The sequence below is a fragment of the Capricornis sumatraensis genome, chromosome 8 (assembly GCF_032405125.1).
Source record: "Capricornis sumatraensis isolate serow.1 chromosome 8, serow.2, whole genome shotgun sequence".
NCBI classification, from domain to species: Eukaryota; Metazoa; Chordata; class Mammalia; order Artiodactyla; family Bovidae; genus Capricornis; species Capricornis sumatraensis.
In genome coordinates, this window is record NC_091076.1 from 104,268,144 (window position 1) to 104,294,331 (window position 26,188).

The window sequence follows — 26,188 nt, forward strand, 5'->3', positions numbered from 1 at the left end:
CCTCAATAAGAGAAAAATAAAGCAAGGAAAACACTGAGGATTTTATTATATCGTACAATTACAGTGAGAAAAGCACAAGGGACACCACAAAAATCACTAGACTTTACATTCTAGTTTCTACCTACATCTGGAGGGAAAAGGGTAATATATTTCATTTTCAGATTAAAAAATAATTTCTTCCAAGTCAAAAAATTTTACTACTGCTTAAAACAGAAGCGAGTGAAAAACCAGTTCATTTTAAAAGATTGAGGGGTGGCTGAGAAGTTCAATTTCAAATTCTTTTGTAAATCCCTGCATAAATATGACAAGGCAAACTATAGCATTTTGAAAACAGTAAAGAAAGGAAAATAAGGAAGCTGAACATTAGGCAAGCAAAATACCTCTTTATTATCAAGTGTTTGCCTAAGAGACTAGCCTTTGCCTCAAACGACCAGGGTTGCAGCAATATTTAAAAATCGTCCTTAACATAATAGAAAACGTCAGGCAACAGTCCCATGCCTGTCCCCTCCACCCTGGGGCATCTCCCAGGCGCACTGTCCTCCACTGCCCCACACTTATCTCCTAGCACCACCAGCCCCTGCCAACCAGAAAGGGACAGGTGACCAAGCCCCACAAGGAATCCACAGGCCAGCCAGCATCCTGGGACCGGATTGGGCGGCGGGGAGGATCAGATCAAGTATCTCTAGAATCTGAACTATGAAATGCGAAAAGAATTGTTCACTTAGAAACTGAAAGAAGGCAACAAGAAATGCCACAAAGTCAAACTGGGGCCAGAATTCTGACCAGCTGAAAAAGCATGTGAGCAGTCAGTGGCGAAGGCAGAGTCCCGGGGTGAAGGGTGAAGTTCCGGGGACAACTGCTGCTGGGAACACCCTCCCTCTCCCCAAGCCAGGTTCCTGGCGTTCAGCCCATGCAGGCTCACATTCCTGGATTTCTGCATGATCCCATCACACACAGCATGTGTTCCAACAACAATATCCCCTCCTCTTAGGCCACAGTGGGGTCTCTGCTCTTTATGACCAAACAACCCACCCAGCAAACAGGAAGCAAGCCTTCCTGGTAAGCCATTAACATAAAACACTGAACAGTCCTAGGACTGAACGAAAATACAGAAGTAAAAAATACACCCCCCCCCCCCACACACACACACAAACCTCACACCTGACAGAAAAGGGGCACCAGGGAACTTTCTGAGGTAAAGGAGGGAATGGGTCTGCATCTTGACAGAGATCCATGTCACTCCCCGTCAACACTGTTCAAACTGTAAACCTAATGTGATCATCTCACTGTCTGTAAATTATACCTCAATTTAAGAAACAGACGCCCTAAATCTAAATTGTTCCCTTGAGAGGACCTGAGTTTTGTTTTCCAAAACTAAATTGATCTGGATAAATCTCACAAATGATGCTGAGCAGCCAGCCAGATGCAAAAACACTTGAGTTTTTGTACACAGAACAGACACAGAAAGTCATCTCTGGTCAGAGTCAAAATAGGGGCTAACTACAAGGGACCAGGAGGAGCTGAGGGTCTCTCATTGGGCTGAAAGGTTTTGGTTCAGACTGGCACTTTCATCAGGGTGTATTTCATGACCAAGGTATCCTCCAGTCATATATTACACCGTAACGGTAACACAAAAGAGACAGGGAAGAAAAAGGACTCGTTGTTGTTCAGTTGCTAAGTCGTGTCCAACGCTTAGCGAAAAGAATTATTCACTTAGAAACTGAAAGAAGGCAGCAAGAAATGTCACAAAGTCAAACTGGGGCCAGAGCCAGAGTTCTGACCAGCTGAAAAAGCACATGAGCTGAAGCCACGGGGAAGGATGCCTTACAGTAATCTAAAAGAGACTGGAAAAAGTTTGTCTGGGTTTTTTTTTTTTGGCCTCTAATGAAATTATTATTTCGAGCCAATCTCTTTAGGTAAATAACAAAGAAAATTAAGACTTTTAATTACCCCATTTGTGGAATTCTAATATGACTCAAGAATTTAATATTAGTGGAGGAAGCTCATTTCAGCACAGTCCTTAGAATCCTGTAAATTAAGCTCCATCCTTCAGTGCTCAGCTTCATATAGTGAATTCACCCTCAATCTAAATGAGCAGCAGAAGAAAAAAAAACACTCTTCACATCCCTCTTCTACTTAAACAAACAAAAAAGGAGCAAAATCCAGAGGAAGAATTATTTAGTCACAATCCCACTTCTGTATTTTCAAAAGGAGAATTGACTTAAATTCACACACAACCCTGAGATAAATTTTTTTTAAAAAATGCAGATTTTGATTTTCAGAGACTTATAGTTTAAAAACAACTTCACAAACTTGCAAAAGTTCATAAGCATAAAAACAGAGTATGTAAAAGTGGAGCAACAGATAATCAAATTTGGACACCTAAGAAGATAAGATGCAAGAGAGTAAACTGCAAAGTACTTACAGCCATAATTAGTTCAAAGGGGTGTTTATACACCCTCACTGGTGACTGGTATTTTTGCACCATGATTGCAATAAAACAGCAATCCTTTCACACCTGCAAAACACAAATATTTGTGATAAATAACCATGATATGGAAAAAATTTGCATTTACACAACATACTACAGTCTAAGGAACCTCAATAGGTCACAGTTCTATGCACACAAAAGTCAAAAGATGATGCTTAATTATACAAGGGCAAGGGAAGGCAGGAAGACAGGAAGAAAAGGTGAAGAAAGTCCAAGTGGAGCGAGGGAAGGAGCACTGGTCTGAGGGCTGGAGGACTCAATTACCTTACCAGCCTCACCGCCTCTCCTGGGGCTGCCCTGGGTCCTTTCCAGCAAGTGCAATGCCGAGATTCAATTATTCTAATAACCCGTACAATTAGTTCTTGAATCATTTTCTCTTCAACTTCCATAAGAAGCCAAATAAAAATGGTGGCACTTCAAGATATTAAGCCCAGGACACACAAAAATACAAGTGGAAAAAAAAAAAAGATACTACTGTGTCTTAATTTATGGGATACTCCTCAGAAGCTATTTTCAAAAGAAACTTGTCAATCTCCATTTTCTAACTGCACAGGCTACAACTTCAGGGATCAGTCTTCAAATGGCAGACACTCCAAGCCCTCTGGCTAGAGGCTCCACTGACTTTTTCAGCCTCAAATAGCTGTAATATCAGGACACAATCAACTAGGTGTTCAAGCCTACTTCACCTGTCAAGAATCCTTCTCCAGGGGCACATTCAAAGGCTGGCTTCAGCCTAAACTGGATTTTTCTGAAAAACACACTTTTACTTGGAGCCCTCTATGGGACTTCACTTCCCTATTTAAAAGGGAGGAAGAAAAATAAATCCAAAGAGCCTACCTGTCCTGCTGAGGATAATCATTAAGAAAGTTATTTTATGCTGAGTACGATGAGAGGATATTCAAAAGTACAAAACGGAATATCCTCAAGGAGCCCAAAGTCTAGCTCTAATAAAGGAAAAAATTACAAAGGTATATTTTATTTCATGATTCCTACCCATATTAATTACATTTAAACAGATCTGGAACTTCCTCTGGTATGATTCACATACCTCTCAGAAAGACCAGGTTCTGGCAACAAACAGCTACATCTGGCAGCTAAAGAAAAACTGCTAAAGAGTAACTCGGGGCGACCTCAAGCAAGTCATTTGACTTTCCCGGGACTCAGATCCACCTCTGTGAAGTGAGGTTCAGAGTGAGATAACACTGTAAGACTTCCAGCTCTAAAAACAGGAGTGAAGTGAAGTGGCTCAGTCGTGTCCGACTCTCTGCGACCCCATGGACTGTAGCCTACCACGCTCCTCCATCCATGGGATTTTCCAGGCAAGAGTACTGGAGTGGGTTGCCATTTCCTTCTCCGGAGGATGTTCCTGACCCAGGTTTCCAACCCGGGTCTCCCTCATTGTGGGCACATGCGTTACCGTCTGAGCCACCGGGGAAATCTTAAAATCAGGAGACTGAGAGCTAAAACTCCTGAATCCACCACAATCAACTGGAATGCCGTCATTAATCTTGATTCTGGGACTGGCAGGTCCTGGTGCGCCGGGATAGAGTTCTGTTTAGTTTTGCCAACCTGATAATGCTGGTACACAGCAGGAATTCGATAATCTTTTAAATTTTTAACGAGGAAAATTTAATTTTAGGGTATCTTCCACAGAAAGAGAGGATACTTACTGGATATGTAAAGGGGTTGTAGAGATGGGGAGAGAAAAAAAAAAAAAAGAGGAATGCGCGGTTAAGACTCCCGTAACACCCATTCGGGATTCCACTGCCTGGCAGAACCCGAAGCGACTACGCTCAAGAACCTGGTAATTCCCGAGCCTCTGAACTCCTGCCAGTTCCCAGCTTCGGATGCTCTGGTCCAAACCAACGTCCTACGTGGGAATCCGGAGTTACAACGGCCAAGCGGCACCGTGGACCGGAGCAGCCCTCTATTGCATGACAATCGGTGCTTTAAAATTAGCCAATGGCCGAACTCAACGAGTCCACCCCAAACAGGCTGGAGGGGCGGCCGGGCCCTCGGCTCCATCTGGCGGAGGGCGGGGGTGGGGAGGGTCCCGGCGCGGCGGTTTCTCGGGCCCTCAGCCCCAGGGAGACCCGGGGAGATGCACCATGGGGGGCAGGCTGGGAACCCAAACTCCGCTTCCCCCAGGAAAAGGGGGGGTCTCCGGGGCGGGAAGATAGGGGGTGATGGGGGCGGGGAGGGGGCGACTGTAGGAGCCTCACGAGACGGGGCGAAAGGAAGGCCCGCTCCCGATCCGTGCGGCGGAGCTGAGGCAAGCCGAGCGGGGCCGAGGGGCCGGGGAAGGGTGGGCTAGGCCGGGAGGCCGCCCGCAGGGGCCGGGACGGGGGGTGCGCTCGGAGCCCGCCGCGGAGACGCGCGCCTACCTCTCGTCAGAAAAGCCGGGCCGGGGAGGCGGGGCGGCCGAGGGCGCTCATGCCGGCGGCTCCGTGGCGCCGTCGCCGTTCCACTGCCGGCCGGCCGCAGCTCCGCCGCCGGTTCCGGGGAGTGGGCCGGGGGGGTCGGCGGGGGCGGGAGCGGGAGGGGCCCGGCGAGGCTCGAGTGGTTGTTACGGGTGACGGGGAGGGCGGGGCCGGGAGGCCGGAAGGGGAGCGCGTGCGCGAAGGCGGCCTAGGGGCGGAGGCGGGCGCGAGGACGGTTGCTAGGGAGGTGGGGAGGACTGACAACGGGGACCCAGCCGAACTGCGCAGGCGCCGACTCCGGGCCGGGCGGGCGTGGGCGGTGCTCGGAGCCGGCGTTCGCCCAGAAGCGCCGAGGGCCAAAGGCGCCTGGCCCCGCCCAGGGTTGCGTCAGGGGGCGTGTCTTGGGTAAGGGGCGGGGCCCACAAGTAGCCCCTCGGAAGTGGCCGAAACCAAAAAAAACCAAACCGGTGGTGAGCCGAGACCCGGGGGAGTTCCGCTGACTTGAAACTGGAAAGTCTGAGAGGCTTCAGAACAGCTGGGGCCTTCCGGCTTTGCTGGCGCCCACGGCCCTGGCTAGGCCCCCTACCCGGAGGCCCTGCCCTCGGTCTGATCGGCGCAGGAGGCTCTCCGAGCTTCCTCGTTTTTTGTTGACTTCTGCAGTGCCCTGACCACATTCTCGCCGAGTAATGCAGATGAGGCAAATGCCAGGGCTGGGGAGGGGCTGGGTGGGACCCAGCAGCATCTTGTCAACACGTCCAGGCTGTGCAATGGAACTAAGCCAAGCGGATCTGGCGTTTCAGCGAGAGCTCCAACTTCGAAGCACAAGTGTGATACACATTGAGACCTTTGGGGATTCTTAAGAAGAGCTAATCACTAGAGACGGACCGCACGCACGTCCACCCACACAACAAGGCTGGTTTTATAGCCAACATACAGTTTCTCCATCAATGTCACTGTTGTTCCGTTCCCATTAGTCACCCTGGGTGGCTGTGCATTTGACGCTGCCTGGGCAGAGCACATATTTGGAACTGTTTTAGAATTCCCTTCAGGGCCAGTTGACCAGTCACACAAGAAAATCATTCATTACTTGATCACACCTTGTTTTTCAACTCAAACCATCATTCTCCAACATGATCACCTACCCTGCTTACTAGACTCATCTAGGAACTGGCTTTTGCCTGTTTGTAAAAATCACATCCACCTTCAAAAGATGCTGGGAAAAGAGACAGCCCAGTAAACAATAGCACTTATGAAATGGTCTCACCCCAGAATTGACCTCATCTGATAAGGCTCTAGATGCAACCAGAAATTTACAGGAAATAGAGAACAGAGCAACATGTTAAATGACACCAAGGGGGAAATTATCAGCCAAGCATTCATCATGGGAAATGCTGCATGACAAATATATTGTTTATCAAAGTACAATGGAAAAATAGGATAAAGGCCACACTATAGTTCAAAAGAGACTGAGGAATTTATTAAGTCATACACTTATAGTTTGTGTGCTTTGTATGTATATTTATACTTCAGTGAAATTTTTTTTACACATAAAATTACTTTCTTGAAAAATCCAAATTGTAGAAATCTTCACGTGGACTTCCCCGGTGGCCCAGTGGTTAAGAATCCACCTGTTAAAGCAAGGGACACAGGTTCAATCCCTGGTCAGGCTAGATCCCACAAGCCTGACCTAGATCACATGCCCACCCTTGAACCAGTCTTTTGATCCAGAGAGCTCAGTGTCCAGTTCTGGGTCACACAATCCCAACAGCGAAACCAGGGATAAGTCTCCAGTGAAACCTGGTGCACGTACAGTGACAGAACGTGGTTTAAAAAAAGAAAAAAGATACATGAACTGTATCTTTAAGCAGTATCATCAAGATACATGAACAGATTCCCAAGGTGAATAGACTCGGGAAGGGAGCAACACTCCTCTAGATGCATAAGGTATGATGTGTTTGATTGTTTTAAAATCAGTTCCATTGGGCAGATATCCAAAACCTATAAGAAACAGCACTGAACACCACGCTGCAGAGTTAAGCAAAAAGATCCAGTCCTTTTAACACACGTGCACAGAGTTCTTATTATGTGTCAGACGCTGGGTTAGGCGTAAAGGTGAGCAGAGGAAAAGTATATCGGGATCAGGTTTGGCTGCCAGTGACCAAAAGCCAAAGTAAAAGTGCCTTGACAAGATAAGTCTGCGTCCCTTGCACATGAACCAAGTCCAGGAAAGTCCAGGGTGGGAATGACACCTCCCTGATCACTGTCAACTGCCGACTCCCTCAAGACCACCTGAATGTGGATGCAGGTGGCCTCTGGTCTCGTCATCAGGGACATAGGTTCCTTCTGTCTTGCTGCTTTCCCATCATGATGATGTGTCCTCTACCCGAGGTGAGCAGGAGGAGAGGATGAAGACCAAACGTCCTTCCTTAAAAGATGCTTCCTTGGAAGTAGGGTGTGTGCATGCAGTAGTGTGTGTGTGTGTGTGTGTGTGTGTGTGTGTGCAGTAGTGTGTCTGTGTGTGCATGTGTGTGTGACAAGCAGAGCAAAGGACAGGCCTGGCACAGCAGCAGAGCCCCACCAAAGACCATCCTGCTGCTCCTATCTTCCAGTGCACACCGGCTCTCTTCCTCAGACAGACTCTTTAAGGTCATATTATGAGAGTCTCTGAAACACCTTGACTGAGTCCCTAGCTTGAGGAGCATCTGTGTCCCTCTTACTTGGAGGGAAGCCCTGATGGGTGCTTTGTATAGGCCATTTATCAGATGCCTTTGGAATGGAGACAGAGGATGGCCGAGCTCTGGCATCCACAACGAGACACTCTGGTTCACTTGGGTAACTCAGCTGAGTCCCCACTAGGAGCCTGAGTCTGAAATTGCCATTCCTGGTGGTCACCTCTGGCTGACAACAGGATGTGGCATCCACAACCTGGACACAGACCCTCTGGCCCGTTACATCTTCCCCAACAGGACTAACCTGAGCTGGGGACATGGTTACTGGTCCCTCTGACCACATCTTCTCCACCCATCTTAGTGCTCTATCAAGAGTCACTTCAAGAAAAGATCAGGAAGTTGTTGACACCTAAGAGGATCGGGGGTATGGATTAAAGGAAGGGTCATTGCAGAAAGGACACTGGGAGGCAAGTGATTGTCTTGGCTAACATTTCAGCCTGCTGAGCCCAACCTCTTGCCCACAACAGTGAAATAAACAGGAGGTAAGTCTGAACGAATCCATTGAACGTTACTAAATCTCAAGGTCAGTGAAATATTTAGGCTGTGCTGAGAGCACTTAGGCTTCCCTGGTGGCTGAGTGGTAAAGAATGCCCCTGCTAAGGCAGGAGGTGCAGGTTTGATCCCTGGGTCAGGAAGGTCCCCTGAAGAGGAAATGGCAACCCACTCCCAGTATTCTTGCCTGGGAAATCCCACGGACGAAGGAGTCTGGTGGGTTACAGTACACGGGGTCACGAAAGAGTTGGACACGCTTGGTGACTAAACAGCAACAAGAGCACTGAGTTCTGATTCTCTGGTGGCCCTACCCACCTCGGCATACACGATTTCTACTTTGGTCAGATCCTGGGACGTGTTGGGTCTCTTCCACTTCTGGAAGAGATCACTTTCTCATTTGGCAGTAAAAGGGTAAAAGACAACCTTGCAAGGCATGACAGTTTCTCCTGACGTGGACCATCTGGCAAAGTTTCTGGCCTGGAAAAGTACAAAAAATATAGGTTACCCTACAGGCACAGTTTCTTCATTGAGCACTGGCAGTCATCCCATGGTTTTGAGCTAATATCATTGCATCACTCCCAACCTGGGAAAACTTCAAGCCAAGAAGACAGATCTGCAAAAGCTATCATCCAGCCTTACATTTTTCTAAAATATTTCATTTCAATCTGGAAAGGCAAAGCTCTCCATATCTTAATTGGCTTCCCCCTCCTCCAAGTCTTCCCTCTTCCAAGACACTCTCCATGCTACTGGCAAATTTCTCTTTCAAACACACTCGCACACACACACAGACTCTCACTGATTTGCTCAAAATCTAACACTGGCAATAGAGATAGATTTCAGCTTCAAAGCCTGCCATCCGAGATCTTATGTAAATCTTTCTTTTGTTCAGAATGACTTTACTTTCATCTCCCCTTTATCTGCTCACTTATTCATTCCTTTGTTAACTCAGCAAACATTTATTCAGCCCCGTAATTTATTCAGACACCTTATTTAGCACAGGAGTGTGGGAAGATCCTCTCTATAAAAACAGATTTTCCTTCAAGGGGCTCAGCCTACTGCATGGGACTGACAAGTAAACAGTGACAACACAGCCTGTTAAGTAAGCTCTGTTCAGTTCAATTCAGTCACTCAGTCATGTCCAGCTCTTTGCGACCCCATGGACTGCAGTACACCAGGCTTCCCTGTCCATCACCAACCCCTGGAGCTTACGCAAACTCATGTCCATCGAGTAAGCTCTGTAACCCCCCCCCCCCCACCACCACCACCAAAGCCTTTCCTTTTGCCTCTTCTCCTCTGTGTCTGTGTACCTGGCACTTCCATTATAAGGCACTGATGGAGCGTCCCTGGTGGTCCAGTGGTTAAGACTCTATACTTCCAATGCAGAGGTCTCAGGTTTCATCTTTGGTTGGGAAACTAAGATCCCACATGCCTTGCATGGCAGCCGGTGGTGGGGGGTAGTGGTAGGAAAAGGGCACTTGTAAAAGAATTGAGTCTTTCTCTACCCTCCACTTGTAAGTTGCTTGGTTCTTGGGATCACATCCACTCATGTTCTTCTGCCTCTGCACTTGGCATTTTCCAGAACCCTGTTAAATACTGGTTGGGTTGAAGTGATGAGTCTTAAATTAAGCCTTTATTCTGAGAACGTTAAACATGTCTCTCTGGCCGCTGCACTGAGCTGATGCCTCCTTGGGAGCGATGCTCTCAACCCCTCCCCCTGTTGAGCTGTCTCCTGTGTCACCCAGTGAGGACATGGAGCTTAGAGAAGCAGCCCAGCTGAAGAAAATTGCTTAGCCGTGTGCCCTGGACAACCTAGCGCTCATCCGATGAGATTTAGGACAAGAAAGGATGACCTGAGGCCTTTTAGCTTCCGGCTCAGAGGAGTAAAAATAGGCACCCCAATCAGACTTCTTTTGGGTTTCTTTTAAAAAATATTGTCCTTGCTTCTCCTATCCGGGTGCAGCTGTGTGGTGCTTTCATAGACCAGATGGGGACTTAGATTAGCAAGTCAGCCACTTGCCCCCGGCTACTCCACCTTGGGTCAGCTGGGGTGGAGTGGGGTCACCTCGCAGAAAGGAGCGCTAACAAGGGACAGACCAAAGGCCACAGAACAAGGTGGGACCTGGTGAGGATAAGATGCCGAGCACCCAAGTCTGATTAGTAAATCATTTTCCCCAGGGCTAAACAGGGAAGAGAGTATTTCCACCCTCAGTTCTGTGGGTGGAGACTGGACCGCACAGGGAAGAGACAGACAGGGGCTGTCAGGACCCAGAACTCCCCAATTCCTCCTTGACGTGGATAATAGACAGGGCCACTTCAGACCCCCAAATCTCCTGCCCCCTGATGGCTTTTTGTCCAGGGTTTGTGCTTGCCTGCTAAGTCGCTTCAGTCATGTCCAACTCTTTGCAACCCTATCGACTATGGCCACCAGGCTCCTCTGTCCATGGGATTCTCCAGCAAGAATACTGGAGTGGATTACCATGCCTTCCTCTTGGGAATCTTCCCGGCCCAGGAGTGGAACTCCGGTCTTTTATGTCTCCTGCATTGGCAGGCAGATTCTTTACCACTAGCGCCACCTATCTGCGGGGGGAGTATTTATTCAGGGATGTATTCCACAGCCAAGTATCTTACAGCTCTGCCTCCAGGTTATTCTTCTGCTGAGAATCACCCTTCTGCTCATTTCACAGCTGCAGAAAATCCATCTCCAATCACTTCCCACCATGGCAGATCCTGTGTGCCATCTCAGTAGCCCAAAACAACTTTTCTAAAGGGGAAAAAGAAGCACTTTTTTTTTTTTAATGGGAAGTTGATGCAGTTTGATGTCAGAAAACTATCTCACAGGGTTGCTAAGCCTGGATAAGAAAATGTTTGTGAAAACATTTTGGAAATGATTAGGCTGTTTGCAAACACTGCCCACAGCCGGCATCGTTCACAGCTCTGCCTCTGAAATATTCTCTAGGCACAGATTATTATTCTCCTACCTACCACTGTGATTGCTTACTAGCATCGTCCTCTACTATTTAGAGAAGTCCCTCCCCATCTTTGGGCTTCCCTGGTGGCTTAAACAGTAAAGAATCTGCCTGCAATGCAGGAGACCTGGGTTTGATCCCTGGGTCAGGAAGATCCCTTGGAGAAGGGAATGGTTACCCACTCCAGTATTCCTGCTTGGAAAATTCCATGGAGAGGAGCCTGGTGAGCTACAGTCTGTGGGGTCACAAAGAATCGGACCTGACTAAGTGACTAACACTTTTCTAACACACTTCCCCATCTTCAGTTTCCCCAAACAGAAAAATAATAGGAAGAGTATTGTTCAAAAGAACAGCCCTCTCTTGAATTGCTGTAAACACAGACATGCTGAAAAATACAGGGGTCTTTCTTGGGAAACCACTTGCCAAAATTACCTTGGACTTGAAGAGATCGGGGGATGCATGCAGAGATGATCATCTTGCTTGGCTGGACGCAACAGCCCCTGCCACCCTCCGGCCTCACAGAGCTCACTGGACCAAATGCCAAAGTGTGAACGCATCACTGATGCTAACAGGGATGTGCCTGCCAGCCCTTCTCCCGCTGTTACCTCTGACAGGCACCGTGCTCCTGCCAAGGCATGACCCTTGGCTGCCTCCAGGACACCAGCTGGCCTTCTGCTGCTTCCCAGAAAGGTGCAACCACTACGACGCAAAACCAGGAGCCTGCTTGCCCTGGGACACAACCGACACCTCTGAACTTCACACAGCAGTTTCAGCACATGGACTCAGGAAGCACCTGGCACTGGAGTGATGGCTTTCTGGAGCTGTCATAACAAACTGCCACAGAGTGGGGGGCTTAAAAGGATAGAAATGTATTTTCTCCCAGATCTGGAGGCCGGAAGTTCTGGAGGAAAGTCAAGGTCCAGCTAGAGCTGTGTCCCTCCTGAGGCTCCAGGGCAGCTGTGTCCTGCCTCTTCTGGCTCCTCAGGGCCCCGGGCATCCTGTGCCTTAGGGCTGCATCTGTGTCTTCCTGTCTCTACGTCTGCCTTTTCCCTGCATTTCTCTGAATGTCAAGCCTGTCTCTCCTTTCTGAGGACTCTAGTCATTGGATTCAAGTGTTGAAAGTGTTAGTTGCTCAGTCATGTCCAACTCTCTGCGACCTCTCTGCGCCCTCTCTGCAAAGGGCTATGGACTGTAGCCCTCCAGGCTCCTCTGTCCATAGAATTCTCCAGGCAAGAATTCTGGAGTGGGTTGCCATACCCTCCTCCAGGGGATCTTCTCAATCCAGGGATAGAACCTGGGTCTCCCACATTGTAGGCAGATTCTTTATCGTCTGAGCTACTAGGTCCCCCCAAAATCCAGGATGATTGCTTCTCCCCTCCAGACCCTCAACTGTGTCTGCCAAGACCCTATTTCCAAATCAGGGCATCTCCCAGCTACCTGGGGTCGGGACTTGGACACATCTTTTGGGGGCACCCCCATTCCACCCTGTGTAGTTAGCTAGAACAGAAGTCTACTTGGAGGGATGGGGGCACTTACTGCTCGCTCCCTTTCCACCATCATTTTAGCCCAAAGGTGAGAAGAAGATGTTTGCAACCCACAGAGTGGGGGGGCACCAGGACCCCAAGGGCACATGCTCTTGCCTGATCCCAACAGCTGTGGCCTCTAAGGAAAGTGAGGCCAAAGGAAGGACAAGGCAGAACTACTGTCCAGTTTAGGGCCCAGGCCCTGATAGAGTCAGAGAGCAAAGACCCTGCTGTCCTTGGCCCTCAGGGGCAGCCTCTATGTCAGCCAGGCCTTGCTCAGAGGCTCACCATATTCATCTGCAAAGGAGCTCACTTCCTGGGACCCTTTGGCAACACAGAGGACTTTTCTGCAGACCAGTCTCTCGACAGTTTAGAGGAGCCTCCTAGGAACCCCTGTGATGCTGGTGACCTAGGCTTATTCCACACCCAGGGGAACTGAGGTAGTAGAAGGGTTGCTTGCTTAATCTCTACAGAGAATTCTGATCTTTGGAGCCAGGGGGCAGTACCTCTCACCTGCTCTGGTAACTCATATGGTGCCCCATCTAATTTATCCTGCGTTGGGTTTCCTTGAGGGTTCATGCAGCTAAGAATCTACCTGCAATGCAGGTGACCCAGGTTTGATCCCTGGGTCGGGAAGATCCCCCAGAGAAGGGAATGGTTACCCACTCCTGCATTCTTGTCTGGGGAATTCCATGGAAAGAGGAGCTTGGTGGGCTACAGTCCAGTAACTGAATATGGTGCTCTATTTAATTTAGTACTGTTTAATAACGGCTTCCTTTGCTGTGCTAAGCACTTTACATGCGACATCACAGGTCCTCATAAGAGCCCATTTTGCAGGTGCGAACACCAAGGCACACACATGGTAAGTAACTTCCAGAGCAGACTGTGACCCTAACACTGACTCCAAAGCTCACAGGAGTATTTCCCTTGCATTAACCTCTCTGCTTCACCCCCAGTTCTTGGGTTTTTGCTCTTTCTTCCAGCTCACCAGGATCAAAATCTGAATGCCCAGGTGTCTTGGTGAAAAGCCCATCACCCCTAAGCATGCAGGCATGTGGATGCCCAGGTGTAGTCCGACTGGCCATGTGGGAGCATGTGATGGACAGAGGCACCTGTGTATCCCAGGACATTCTACTGTGCCCATGAACCAGGAATGTATCTGGCCTTAAGGTATTTCCATATGGCCTCTGTAGCAGTCAAATAGGCTTGACTCATAAATTCTTTAAATAGCCAGTGGCAATAACCTGTATGACTTTTTAACGTTCCATTTATTCTTCCATCCACTCATTGTTCTGAGATTTATAATCATCAAACTCCCGAGTTCCTAGAACATGACGTAATGGAGGAAAAAAAAAAAAACCTTGATAAAGTTCAATGCTGAATGAAATTAAAGGTACCCTTAACTTGGTGAAAAAAATGGAAAGTTTTTTTCCCTGTCTTTTTCTTGAAATCTACTTATTTTCATGCATCGAGCAGCAAAGACTTTGAGGTCAATTTGGGTCTCGATACAAAGCAAAGCTTATTCTCTGATAGAAGACATTGAGCCCTCTGTCTTAATTTCTGTGTCGCTTGCATTAAACAGTTTAACTACTGTGCAACAGCCTGAAAGGAACCGATGACTTCTCTGCAGCTGGTTCAGACTTGCTACAAGCAATGCTGAGAAAGTTATGGACGCAGGAAAACCCGAGGTTACCACAAGTTGCTCCTCATATCCCTGCCCTCAGATTTTCAATGCTGGAATCAAGTCATCTTCAGGACCATTTCATTCATCTTGTCCAAGTCCTTAAATGTTTAAGAAGACATGACTGGATTAAGAAGATCACATAATATTACTCAATAAAATAAAATATTACTCAACCATATAAAAGAATGAGATAATGCCATTTGCAGCCACATGGATGAACCTAGAGATTATCATATTAAATGAAGTAAGTCAGACAGAGAAAGACAAATATCATATTGTTAGGTAGGTAGAATAGGGAAAAGGAGTCCAAAATGGCGGTGGCTAAAAGACAAGGAAGGGAAAAGCCCGCGAAAATAGAACAAAAGAAGGTCCGAGGACCAGAGTGAGGACCTCGGGTAAAACAAAGAACACTCCTGGCTGACCCAGTTTACATAGGACAGGCCCAGGGAGAGAAAAACATACAGAAAGAGGAGCCGAAGCTAGCTCTCTCTCTCTCTCTCTCTCTCTCTCTCTCTCTCCCGCGCACGGGGGTGCTCTTCTCCTCGTGTCTTTGGATCCACGTGCCCTCATGTCTCGAAGATGGATTTTCCTGCTACCTTCTGAATAAAATAGAGCTGTAACACTGAGCTGTAACACTGATTTGTCTAAGAGCTATAAGATGGCCCATTTGAGACCTGAGAGCTATAACACGGTCTATCCAAGACCTGAGAGCTATGACACCCCAAGGGGGCTTTAATGTCCATCACTCCAAATCTTTGTTGTGACGAGACAAAGAACCGAGGAACATACATTCGTGTGACAATATGATATCACTTACGTGTAAATTCTAAAATAATGGCACAAATGAACTTATTTACAAAATAGAAACAGACTCATAGGGAACAGGCTTGTGGTCACCAAGGGGGTGGGAAAGGGATAGATTAGAAGTTTGGGGTTAGCAGATACAAGCTATTATATATAGAATGGATAAACAATAAAGTCCTACTATACAGCCCAGGGAACTACCTTCAATACCCTGTGATTAAATCATAATGGAAAATAATATGAAAAAGAATATACATACATACATATATATATATAACTGAATCACTTTGCTACTTTGCTATACAGCAGAGATTACACAACATCGTAAATCACCTGTACTTCAATAAAATGAATTTTAAAAATTTTAGATGTTTAAGAAGTCTACATCAAATACCTTCTGATAAAAGCTTAGGACTTTTCATAGTTAAGGACAAAACTTAATTTTGAGCCATGACACTTTAAGAAAAAAACTTTATTAGCAAAGTAAGTAGCCCCAGTCAGTGGTCTGGCTGGTGTGACCTAAGTGATGGACCCACCCGAGGAAATCCCAGCCCTATAATGACTGGCTGGAACCTGTTCAGTTCTTGATGTCCCCAGAAAAAAACAATATCCTGAAGCAGAAAGAGAAGAAGGCTTTTGTTCCTGCTTAGGCCATGATTGCTCTCCATGAAGGAGCAGAAATCTTTCATAAACAGAAGAGACCCATCAACATCAGTTTAGTTCAGTCGCTCAGTCGTGTCCGACTCTTTGCAACCCCATGAATCGCAGCACGCCAGGCCTCCCTGTCCATCACCAGCTCCCGGAGCTCACTCAGGCTCACATCCATCGGGTCAGTGATGCCATCCAGCCATCTCATCCTCTGTCGTCCCCTTCTCCTCCTGCCCCCAATCCTTCCCAGCATCAGAGTCTTTTCCAATGAGTCAACTCTTCGCATGAGGTGGCCAAAGTACTGGAGTTTCAGCTTTAGCATCATTCCTTCCAAAGAAATCCCAGGGTTGATCTCCTTCAGAATGGACTGGTTGGACCTCCTTGCAGTCCAAGGGACTCTCAAGAGTCTTCTCCAACACCACAGTTCAAAAGCATCAATTCTTCGGCGCTCAGCCTTCTTCACAGTCCAACTCTCACATCCATACATGACCACAGGAAAAACCATAGCCTTGACTAGACAGACCTTAGTCAGCAAAGTAATGTCTCTGCTTTTTAATATGCTATCTAGGTTGGTCATAACTTTTCTTCCAAGGAGTAAGCGTCTCTCAATTTCATGGCTGCAGTCACCATCTGCAGTGATTTTGGAGCCCCCCAAAATAAAGTCTGACACTGTTTCCCCATCTATTTCCCAAAAAAGATGGGACCGGATGCCATGATCTTCGTTTTCTGAATGTTGAGCTTTAAGCCAACTTTTTCACTCTCGACTTTCACTTTCATCAAGAGGCTTTTTAGTTCCTCTTCACTTTCTGCCATGAGGGTGATGTCATCTGCATATCTGAGGTTATTGATATTTCTCCCGGCAATCTTGATTCCAGCTTGTGTTTCTTCCAGCCCAGCGTTTCTCATGATACACTCTGCATAGAAGTTAAATAACCAGGGTGACAATATACAGCCTTTTCCTATTTGAAACCAGTCTGTTGTTCCATGTCCAGTTCTAACTGTTGCTTCCAGACCTGCATACAGATTTCTCAAGAGGCAGGTCAGGTGGTCTGGTATTCCCATCTCTTTCAGAATTTTCCACAGTTTCTTGTGATCCACACAGTCAAAGGCTTTGGCATAGTCAATAAAGCAGAAATAGATGTTTTCTGGAACTCTCTTGCTTCTTCCATGATCCAGCGGATGTTGGTAATTTGATCTCTGGTTCCTCTGCCTTTTCTAAAACCAGCTTGAACATCTGGAAGTTCATGGTTCACGTATTGCTGAAGCCTGGCTTGGAGAATTTTGAGCATTACTTTACTAGCGTGTGAGATGAGTACAATTGAGCAATAGTTTGAGCATTCTTTGGCATTGCCTTTCTTTGGAATTGGAATGAAAACTGACTTTTCCAGTCCTGTGGCCACTGCTGAGTTTTCCAAATTTGCTGGCATATTGAGTGCAGCACTTCCACAGCATCATCTTTCAGGATTTGAAATAGCTCAACTGGAATTCCATCACCTCCACTAGCTTTGTTCGTAGTGATGCTTTCTAAGGCCCACTTGACTTCACATTCCAGGATGTCTGGCTCTAGATGAGTGATCACACCATCGTGATTATCTGGGTCATGAAATCTATTTTGTACAGTTCTTCTCTGTATTCTTGCCACCTCTTCTTAATATCTTCTGCTTCTGTTAGGTCCATATCATTTCTGTCTTTTATCGAGCCCATCGTTGCATGAAATGTTCCCTTGGTATCTCTAATTTTCTTGAAGAGATCTCTAGTCTTTCCCATTCTGTTCTTTTCCTCTATTTCTTTGCATTGATCGCTGAGGAAGGCTTTCTTATCTCTTCTTGCTATTCTTTGGAACTCTGCATTCAGATGCTTATATCTTTCCTTTTCTCCTTTGCTTTTCACCTCTCTTCTTTTCACAGCTATTTGTAAGGCCTCCCCAGACAGCCATTTTGCTTTTTTGCATTTCTTTTCCATGGGGATGGTCTTGATCCTTGTCTCCTGTACAATGTCACAAACCTCATTCCATAGTTCATCAGGCACTCTGTTTATCAGATCTAGGCCCTTAAATCTATTTCTCACTTCCACTGTATAATCATAAAGGATTTGATTTGGGTCATACCTGAATGGTCTAGCAGTTTTCCCTACTTTCTTCAATTTGAGTCTGAATTTGGTAATAAGGAGTTCATGATCTGAGCCACAGTCAGCTCCTGGTCTTGTTTTTGTTGACTGTATAGAGCTTCTCCATCTTTGGCTGCAAAGAATATAATCAATCTGATTTCGGTGTTGACCATCTGGTGATGTCCATGTGTAGAGTCTTCTCTTGTGTTGTTGGAAGAGGGTGTTTGCTATGACCAGTGCATTTTCTTGGCAAAACTCTATTAGTCATCAACATAGCGCCTGCCAAATTCCTCAACTGTGGTTCTAACCACAAGAAGGGTAATTTATTTCATTTATTTATTTAGTACTTGGCTGTGCTGGGTCTTCTTTGCTGCTCGAGGGCTTTCTCTAGTGGCAGAGAGTGGGGGTTGTGGTGTGCGGGCTCCTCATTGCTTGGCTCCTCTTGCTGTGGGCACAGGCTCTGGGGCTCAGACTCTAGTTGTGGTTCATGGGTTTAGTTGCCCTGCAACAAGTGGGATCCTTCTGGACTAGGAATTGAACTTGTGTCCCCTGCATTGTCAGGCAGATTCGTAACCACTGGACCACTAGGGAAGTCCAAGTGTAATTTAAACATTTTAAATATCAATGAGAGTTTTTAAAAATTATAAAATAGTATATGTTACAGCAGACTGTCTACACAGCATCCGCTAACCATGTCTTCCTTCCCAAAGCCCGGTTCTGTTCAGGTATCCACTGTCCTCCACGTGCAGAGGGCTTCAGCGGAAGCTGGCTTTTGCCCCAGCTCCAGCAGGTAGACCAGGCAAATCTAAGGCAGTCCTTCTCCCAGGGACTGGGTTAGGAGTGGGCTTGTAACCCAGTTCTGACCAATGAGCCCCCAAGGAAGTCTGTCAGGGGTTTTGGGAAGGACTTCTGCATTCTAAAAAGGAGAGATTGAAACAAAATGGGCCCATTTCTGTGTCTGGACACTGCTGTGTGCACTCTGATTCTTGGGACTGTGACAGCTGCGCTGTGCCCGCAAGGGGAAGCAGCCTTTGATGAGGCGGAGGTGGGGGGGGGCAGGCCACAGAAAGGGGAGATGGAGGGAGCAGAGCAGGTCACTGGTGAATGTACCTCTTGCCTGGGGCTCCCTTCCTGCTAGGTTTCCCATCACTTGCACTTGTCAGTATCTGCATTGTGCAATCCAGCTTGAGGAAGGGTTTTCTGTTCCTTGCAGCTAAAAGTAACTTGAGTCCATGCTCATTTTAGAAATATGTTTAAATGCAGAAACGCATAAAGAAGAAAATAAAAATCCCCAATCATCCCATCATCTGGTAAGAACCTCAATTTATGTTTTGTTGCTTTCCCATCATTTGTTGGGGGTGCTAATTGAGATGTATAGCTACTAAAGACACACAATTTGCTTTTTGTAAAAAATTCAAATTGCACAGTTGTTGAATATAGCAATAGCCGCTGTAACCCCAGCCCCTCAGTGACAGACTCTTGGCAGTTTGTCATCTATTATGGAAATTTCCCCCACTATGTCAGTGTTTTCTAATGTAAGTGCTGTTCCAGAAGAATGAATTGCCCATCTAACCTTTTGAGCACAGACGCAGGTAAACTGCAGGGTGACTCAGACTTGCAGAACATCTGGGCTCTGAGAGTGGGAAGCAAAGCGGAGGAAAAGGAAAAGGAAAGGACCTCCCTTCTCCTCCTTTCTGCAAGCAGAGCTGGTCTGGGCAAAGGGAAAAAGTGGAGAGATCTTGAGCCTTGAGCACAAAGGATCTGGATTCAAATTTCTGATTCACTGTTGAAGGCTTTGGGACCTTAGGCAAGTTGCTTAACCATTCTGAGCCTAGTTCCTCAGCTGTGGGCTTCCCTGGTGGCTCAGCGGTAAAGAATCCATCTGTAATATAGGAGATGCTGGTTTGATCCCCAGGTCAGGAAGATCCCTTGAGAAGGAAATAGCAACCTGCTCCAGTATTCTTGCCTGGGAAATCCCATGGACAGAGAAGCCTGGTGGGCTACAGTCCATGGGGTCACAAAATGGCTGGACATGACTAAGTGACTAAACAACAAGGCCAGACACAGTTGTAAGGGTTGAAAATCAGGCACTTGGTACAGACACAGTACATGGTAGCCATTATTCGAAATATTTGCCAACTTTCCATATCTCTTTCTAGACTCTTCTACTACATCAGAACATTTCTTCCCACCCCCTACCACTCTCCCCACCCCCATCTCATCATCCTCTTATCCCTCTACGCTCCCATCCCATCTTAGCTCCATCTGTATTAGCCAGGGGGTTAACTGGGGACAACAGTATCCACTCTAGTTAGTTCAAGCCAAAGGGGGTTTCTGAAGGGCTGGAGAGTGCACGGAATTGTTGGGGGGACCAGAGCTGCAGGTACCAGGCAGGCTTCCAGGAACAACAGTCACCCCGCGTCACCCTGGCTCAGCAAGAGAGCTGCCACCTCTCCAGGATCAGGAAGCTGCCGACTTGGCTGGGTCTCCAGAACCAGGCTCTCTCTGCCACAATCCGTGCCAGCAAAATGAGGCACTGCTTCCCGTCTCCGTCTCCACGCGTCAGTTCTGAGTCAACCTCTCCTGCAGGAGCACGTGATTAGATGAATCTAAATCGTCCATTTGAACCCCAGGTTTTACATTTCTGCGTTGGAAAGGAGATACCTGCAGTCTGGTGATCTGATTACGATCAGAATGGGGAGAGGAGGTTCAAAACCGGGGGGCAGCTGAGATTCTGGGCAGGCCAGGGACGCATGCTCAGAAGTCCTGTGCTTCTGTCCTCATCCGTCAGAGACAGCACTGGCGGATGCTCCGGTTCTTAATACATTCCCCGGCCTGAGCGCAAATGTGAGCGGCAAAGCCACGTGATTCAACAGTCCCTAGGGGCACAGTTTAATGAGTCCTTCACATTGCCCTTTTAAGAAGATGCTTAGGATGTGGGGTTCAGAACATGTTCCCCCATAATACGGCCCCTTGGTATAGTAAATATTTTAATTTGAAGGCATTTGAGAAAATGGCAGAAGCAGGAAGTTCACGCTGATCTTCCCGTATTTCTCCCCAAGACAGGTCATAACACCCTTATGGAAGTGGTACCCTCTATATATACCCAGAGGGAAGGAGCATCCTTCTCTACAAAGACAAAGGGATGCCAGGAAGGATCCAAACAGGACTTGCCAAGATTCCACCACTCACTTTATACTCTGACCTGTCATATTGCTTCATAGGAGCTTCCCAGATGGCTCAGATAGTAAAGAATCCTCCTGCCAACGCAGGAGACATGGGTTTGATCCCTGGGTCAGGAAGATCTCCAAGAGAAGGAAAAGGCAACTCACCCCAGTATTCTTCCCTGGGAAATCCCATGGACAGAGGAGCCTGGCAAGATACACATGGGGTTGCAGAGAGTTGGACACAACTTAGTGACTAAACAATAATGACAAATTCCTACACAGATGTCCACCCCATCAAACCTAGCAAAAAAATACTCAGGTTTAACTGGTTTTTTTGGGTCTTCATTTCCGTATGAAGTCTCTCATGTTACATAAAATTTGCATTACATATATCTGTATGCTTTTCTATATGTTCATCCATCTTTGTCAGTTTAATTTTCAGGGCCAGCAAGGAACTCAAAGAGAGTCAAAGAAAACATTTTCTTTCCCTACGTATGTCACCTCTAATCTCCGGTTCATGAAATCTCAGACAGTATAACAAATGAGCTGAAATTGTATCCAGTGCAATAAAAGAAAACATTATGAGTAAGGGCAAATGCAGCCTGAGGGTCAGAGCAGTATGTAAGAGTCCCCACAATCATAGTCCTGAAATTTTTCCTGCTTTTTTTTTTTTTTTTTTGGCTGCATGGCTATGTCATGTCCGACTCTTTTTGACCCCGTGAGTGAACTGTAGCCCATCAGGCTCCTCCACCCACGGGATTTCCAGGCAAGAATACTGGAGTGGGTTGCCATTTCCTACTCCAGGGGATCTTCTTGACCCAGGAATTGAACCCGAGTCTCTCTTGCATCTCCTGCATTGGAGGCGGATTCTTTACCACTGAGCCACCACTGTGGCACATGGGATCGAACCCTGACCAGCAGGACCAGGGATCAGACCCTTGGCACCTGCATTGGAAGTGCGGAGTCTTAACCACTGGACTGCCACAGAAGTCCTGTTCCTGCTGTTTTGAGCTACTGCCTTTTCTGTGGAAAACCAGATCAGAACATATCTGTACTGGCTCTGATTTTTCTAATAATCCCAGCCTTTGTTCCTGGAGCAAGGGGAGCTGTGGGTGTGAGCACAGGCTGGCTTATGTAATTCAGGGATTACACACACGATCGGAGTATGAACTGCTGGAGTGTAAGAACCCTTCGAGGCAAGCCAGACCATAGCCCTCATCTTATAAATGAAGATGTCATTCATTGTCTGAGACTGTAAATGCTATTTTGAGTTCACTCATCACAAACAATTTCATCGAATATTGACTCTTTATCTGATAGGCAGATAAAAGACATGCTGCCTGTTGTCCTACCAGAGAGCTGTTATCCTCGACAACAACACAGTCTGCTTTTCCAGGGGATTGTTGTTATTTAGTCGCTAAGTTGTGTCCAATTCTTTTGTGATCCCATGGACTGTAGCCCATGAGGATCCTCCCTCCATGGGATTTCCCAGGCAAGAATACTGGAGTGGGTTGCCATTTCCTCCTCCAGGGGATCTCCCGGACCTAGGGATAGAAACTGCGTCTCCTGTATTGGCAGTCAGATTCGCTGAGCTACTAAGAAGCCCCTCCAAGGGAATAGCAGCTCCTTTATGAGGTTTTCCTCCAGCTAATGACATGATTTGAAACTCTTCCTTTTAGCTCCTGAAAGAAGCAGGTATTTGTTCCAGTGTAGGACAGAAGCCTTGAAATCACTTACAACTTCTAAGGAAAGGCAACTTACTGATTTTCTGGACTATTTGTCTTCCCCATCACTACATTAGAGGTAGTTCTTGGGACCCTGCCTATAAAGCCAGCAAAGCCAGAGCTGCCATCCTCTTGTTGAAGATGGTGGGATGGTTACTGGAAGGTACTAGTTATTTCTTTCTTGTTCTAACCCCCCTGGGATTACACTGCCAGTCAAAGCCTGTGCTCCCTGCATAATAAGATAGGAATGCTGTGCAGAGGCGATGCTAATGGCAGCTAAATATAGACAGCAGCTTCTAGGTGCTTGAGTGCCTGCACACACATTAGAACAATTACGGGAAGGAGGCTTCAGGGCTGCCTAATTATAACCCTGACTTTAGGAAAGCGTGAACTTCTCTGGCTGAGGCCAGGGCTCTCCTGCTGTTCAGTGGCATTCATTCCTGGACCTTGGCTGAAAATGCTCTGTCCTTTGTTATCTTTGGACTTGGTGGTGCCCGGGGTGGTATTACATAACAGGAAAGTGTGCATGGTCACTCAGAATGTGTGAGGCTCAAAGGACAGTCCTATATGGGTGGAGATTAATAGGCCTCATTCGTGAGTCACATTCCTCGTCCTCTCCATCCCTTATAATTAGGGCGTCAGACATCCCTGTTGGCCTGAGACAGTCTCAGATGATGCCTAGTGACTCAAGGGAATTATCAGTAACATCCCTTTTCATTCTCAGAAGCGACCTGGTTGGGTGATACATTTCTAGTTTAATTTAATTTTTTAATTGAAGTATAGTTGATGTACAATGCTGTGTTCGTTTTGGGTGCACAGCAAAGTGATTCAGTTACATACATACATATATATTCTTTCTCAGATTGTTTTCCATTATAGGTCATTATAAGGAATGCTGCTGCTGCTGCTAAGTCACTTCAGTTGTGTCTGACTCTGTGTGACCCCATAGGTATAACCTGTGCTATACAGTAGGTCCTTCTTCATCTATGGGTGATAAGTTTTAAGATCACTGACTTGCAAAATCTCAAGGAGAAGAGGGAAACAACACCTGTTTGTAGGTGTGAATTCCCCCTCACCACTCCCCCCTAGCCCTCACCACCGAGAGCCAGCCTGGGTAAGGGGGCTTTATTTTATTTTATTTTTTTAATGTTTGTTTATTTGGCTGCACCAGGTCCTAGCTGAGGCATGTGGGATCTTCAGTTGTGAGGAGCAGGCTCTTAGGTCTAGCATGTAGGATCTAGTTCCCTGATCAGGGATCGAACCCAGGCCGCCTGCCCTGGGAGCATGTAGTCTTAGCCACTGTACCACCAGGGAAGTCCCTAAGAAGACTATAGAGTGAAGAATGAATGGGAAGAAGCAGCATTTCCAAACCCTTCTAAAGCTGCACTTCCAAACCCTGTCTACTGTTCCCATCCTCAATGGCCCTAAGCAGCCACAGCCCCACCCCCCCAGCTTCTGGGGTGATCAAAATAAGCCAGAGGTAACTGTTGACCAGGGCAATATGGTCACACTGGGAAAATCAAATGGTGCCTGCCATCCATCTGACCTTGGAACTGATCAAGATGAAATAGTTGCCTTGCTGTTGGCCTCCGAGCCTTAGGCCTTTAGGTCATAGTTCAAGAGAATGTCAGAACCAGGCTTATGCAGGGGTGTTGGCCATCTCTGGGGATGGTCTTGTTTGTAGGGTCTTCTTCTTGTGCTGGGTCATTTTAAAGCCCATTGTAAAAAGCCAGACCATTCTCTTAAAAAAATTTTAATTAATTAATTTGCCCTTTCGAGGTCTTAGTTGCAGCACTTGGGATCTTTGATCTTTATCATGGCATGTGGGATCCAGTTCCCTAACTGGGGATTGAACCCATGCCCTCTGTGTTGGGACCACAGAGTCGTGACCACTGGAACACCAGGAAGTCCCTCGTTCCCTTTTCTACATAGATTCTCACTGAGAGTGATGAGAATGAAGGGGGAAGGATTGGATGATAGCCTTAAAGGATCTTAAAGATCTGACACCCCAAATTAAACCCTTTCCCCCCAACTCCACTGGTATGAAGGGCTTTCTTGCCCTCAGCCCTTCTGCATGTTTCTTCCTGCTGGAGATGGCCAGGGCCAATAGGGGACCGCATTTTCTTGGGCAATCTGTTGGTGACAGGCCAACTCCATGGGGAAAATTCTCATCCAGGGCTTGATCTTGAAGTTGCTCTCTAATTCATCATCTCGGTCTAAAAGCTGTAGAGCACATCGATCACCGTTAGGCTGTCAAAACATTCGTTCAGCCGGTGAGAATAGCTTATTAGGGATTTTAAAATTACCAATCTTTTGCAAAGATGTTGGTTGGGTTGCTGTATGCATCCAAAAAGTGCCTTTGCATACAGATTATTTCAGTAGCATTTACTGCAGAGAATGAAGACTGGAGACTATCCAGTAGGTGCTACTCAACAGACCCAGAGATAAACAGTTATGGCAGATGAAAGAACGCTCAAGGTTTAATTTTTTAAAGATGGGGTGTTGGGGGGCTTCTCTGGTGGCTCAGCTGGTAAACAATCCGCCTGCAATGCAGGAGACCCTGGTTTGATTCCTGTGTCCGGAATATCCCTTGGAGAAGGGAGAGGCTACCTACTCCAGCATTCTTGGCCTTCCCTGGTGGCTCAGACAGTAAAGAATCCACCTGCAATGAGGGAGACCTGAGTTCAATCCCTGGGTTGGGAAGATCCCCTGGAGGAGGTCATGGCAACCCACTCCAGTATTCTTGCCTGGAGAATCCCCATGGACAAAGGAGCTTGAAGGCTATAGTCCGTGGGGTCGCAAAGAGTTGGACATGACTGAGCGAGCCTGGAATCACAGTCCAAAAACTCCTCCTACCTGCCAATCACGATGATGTGATCACTTACCTACAGCCAGACATCCGGGAATGTGAAGTCAAGTGGGCCTTAGAAAGCATCACTATGAACAAAGCTAGTGGAGGTGATGGAATTCCAGTTGAGCTATTTCATATCCTGAAAGATGATGCTGTGAAAGTGCTGCACTCAATATGCCAGCAAATTTGGAAAACTCAGCAGTGGCCACAGGATTGGAAAAGTCAGTTTTCATTCCAATCCCAGAGAAAGGTAATGCCAAAGAATGATACAACTATTGCACAATTGTACTCATCTCACACGCTAGTAAAGTAATGCTCAAAATTCTCCCAGCCAGGCTTCAACAAGTATGTGAACTGTGAACTTCCAGATGTTCAAGCTGATTTTAGAAAAGGCAGAGGAACCAGAGATCAAATTGCCAACATCCGCTGGATCATGGAAAAAGCAAGAGAGTTCCAGAAAAACATCTATTTCTGCTTTATTGACTATGCCAAAGCCTTTGACTGTGTGGATCACAAGAAACTGTGGAAAATTCTGAAAGAGATGGGAATACCAGACCACCTAACCTGCCTCTTGAGAAATCTA

At 46.9% G+C, this 26,188-nt stretch overlaps 1 protein-coding gene across 1 annotated transcript in view; it reads right to left on the reverse strand.

The window, feature by feature from the left end:
* Positions 1-4,948, reverse strand: part of SEC14L1 (SEC14 like lipid binding 1) — a 47,673-nt gene extending 42,725 nt beyond the window's left edge. The window contains exons 1-2 of the mRNA XM_068978940.1: positions 4,876-4,948; positions 2,426-2,518 (exon numbers count right to left, since the gene is read on the reverse strand). Coding sequence (XP_068835041.1) covers positions 2,426-2,488 — 63 coding nt within the window. The 5' untranslated portion in view covers positions 2,489-2,518; positions 4,876-4,948. The remainder of the gene's footprint in view (positions 1-2,425; positions 2,519-4,875) is intronic.
* Positions 4,949-26,188: the final 21,240 nt, after the last annotated feature.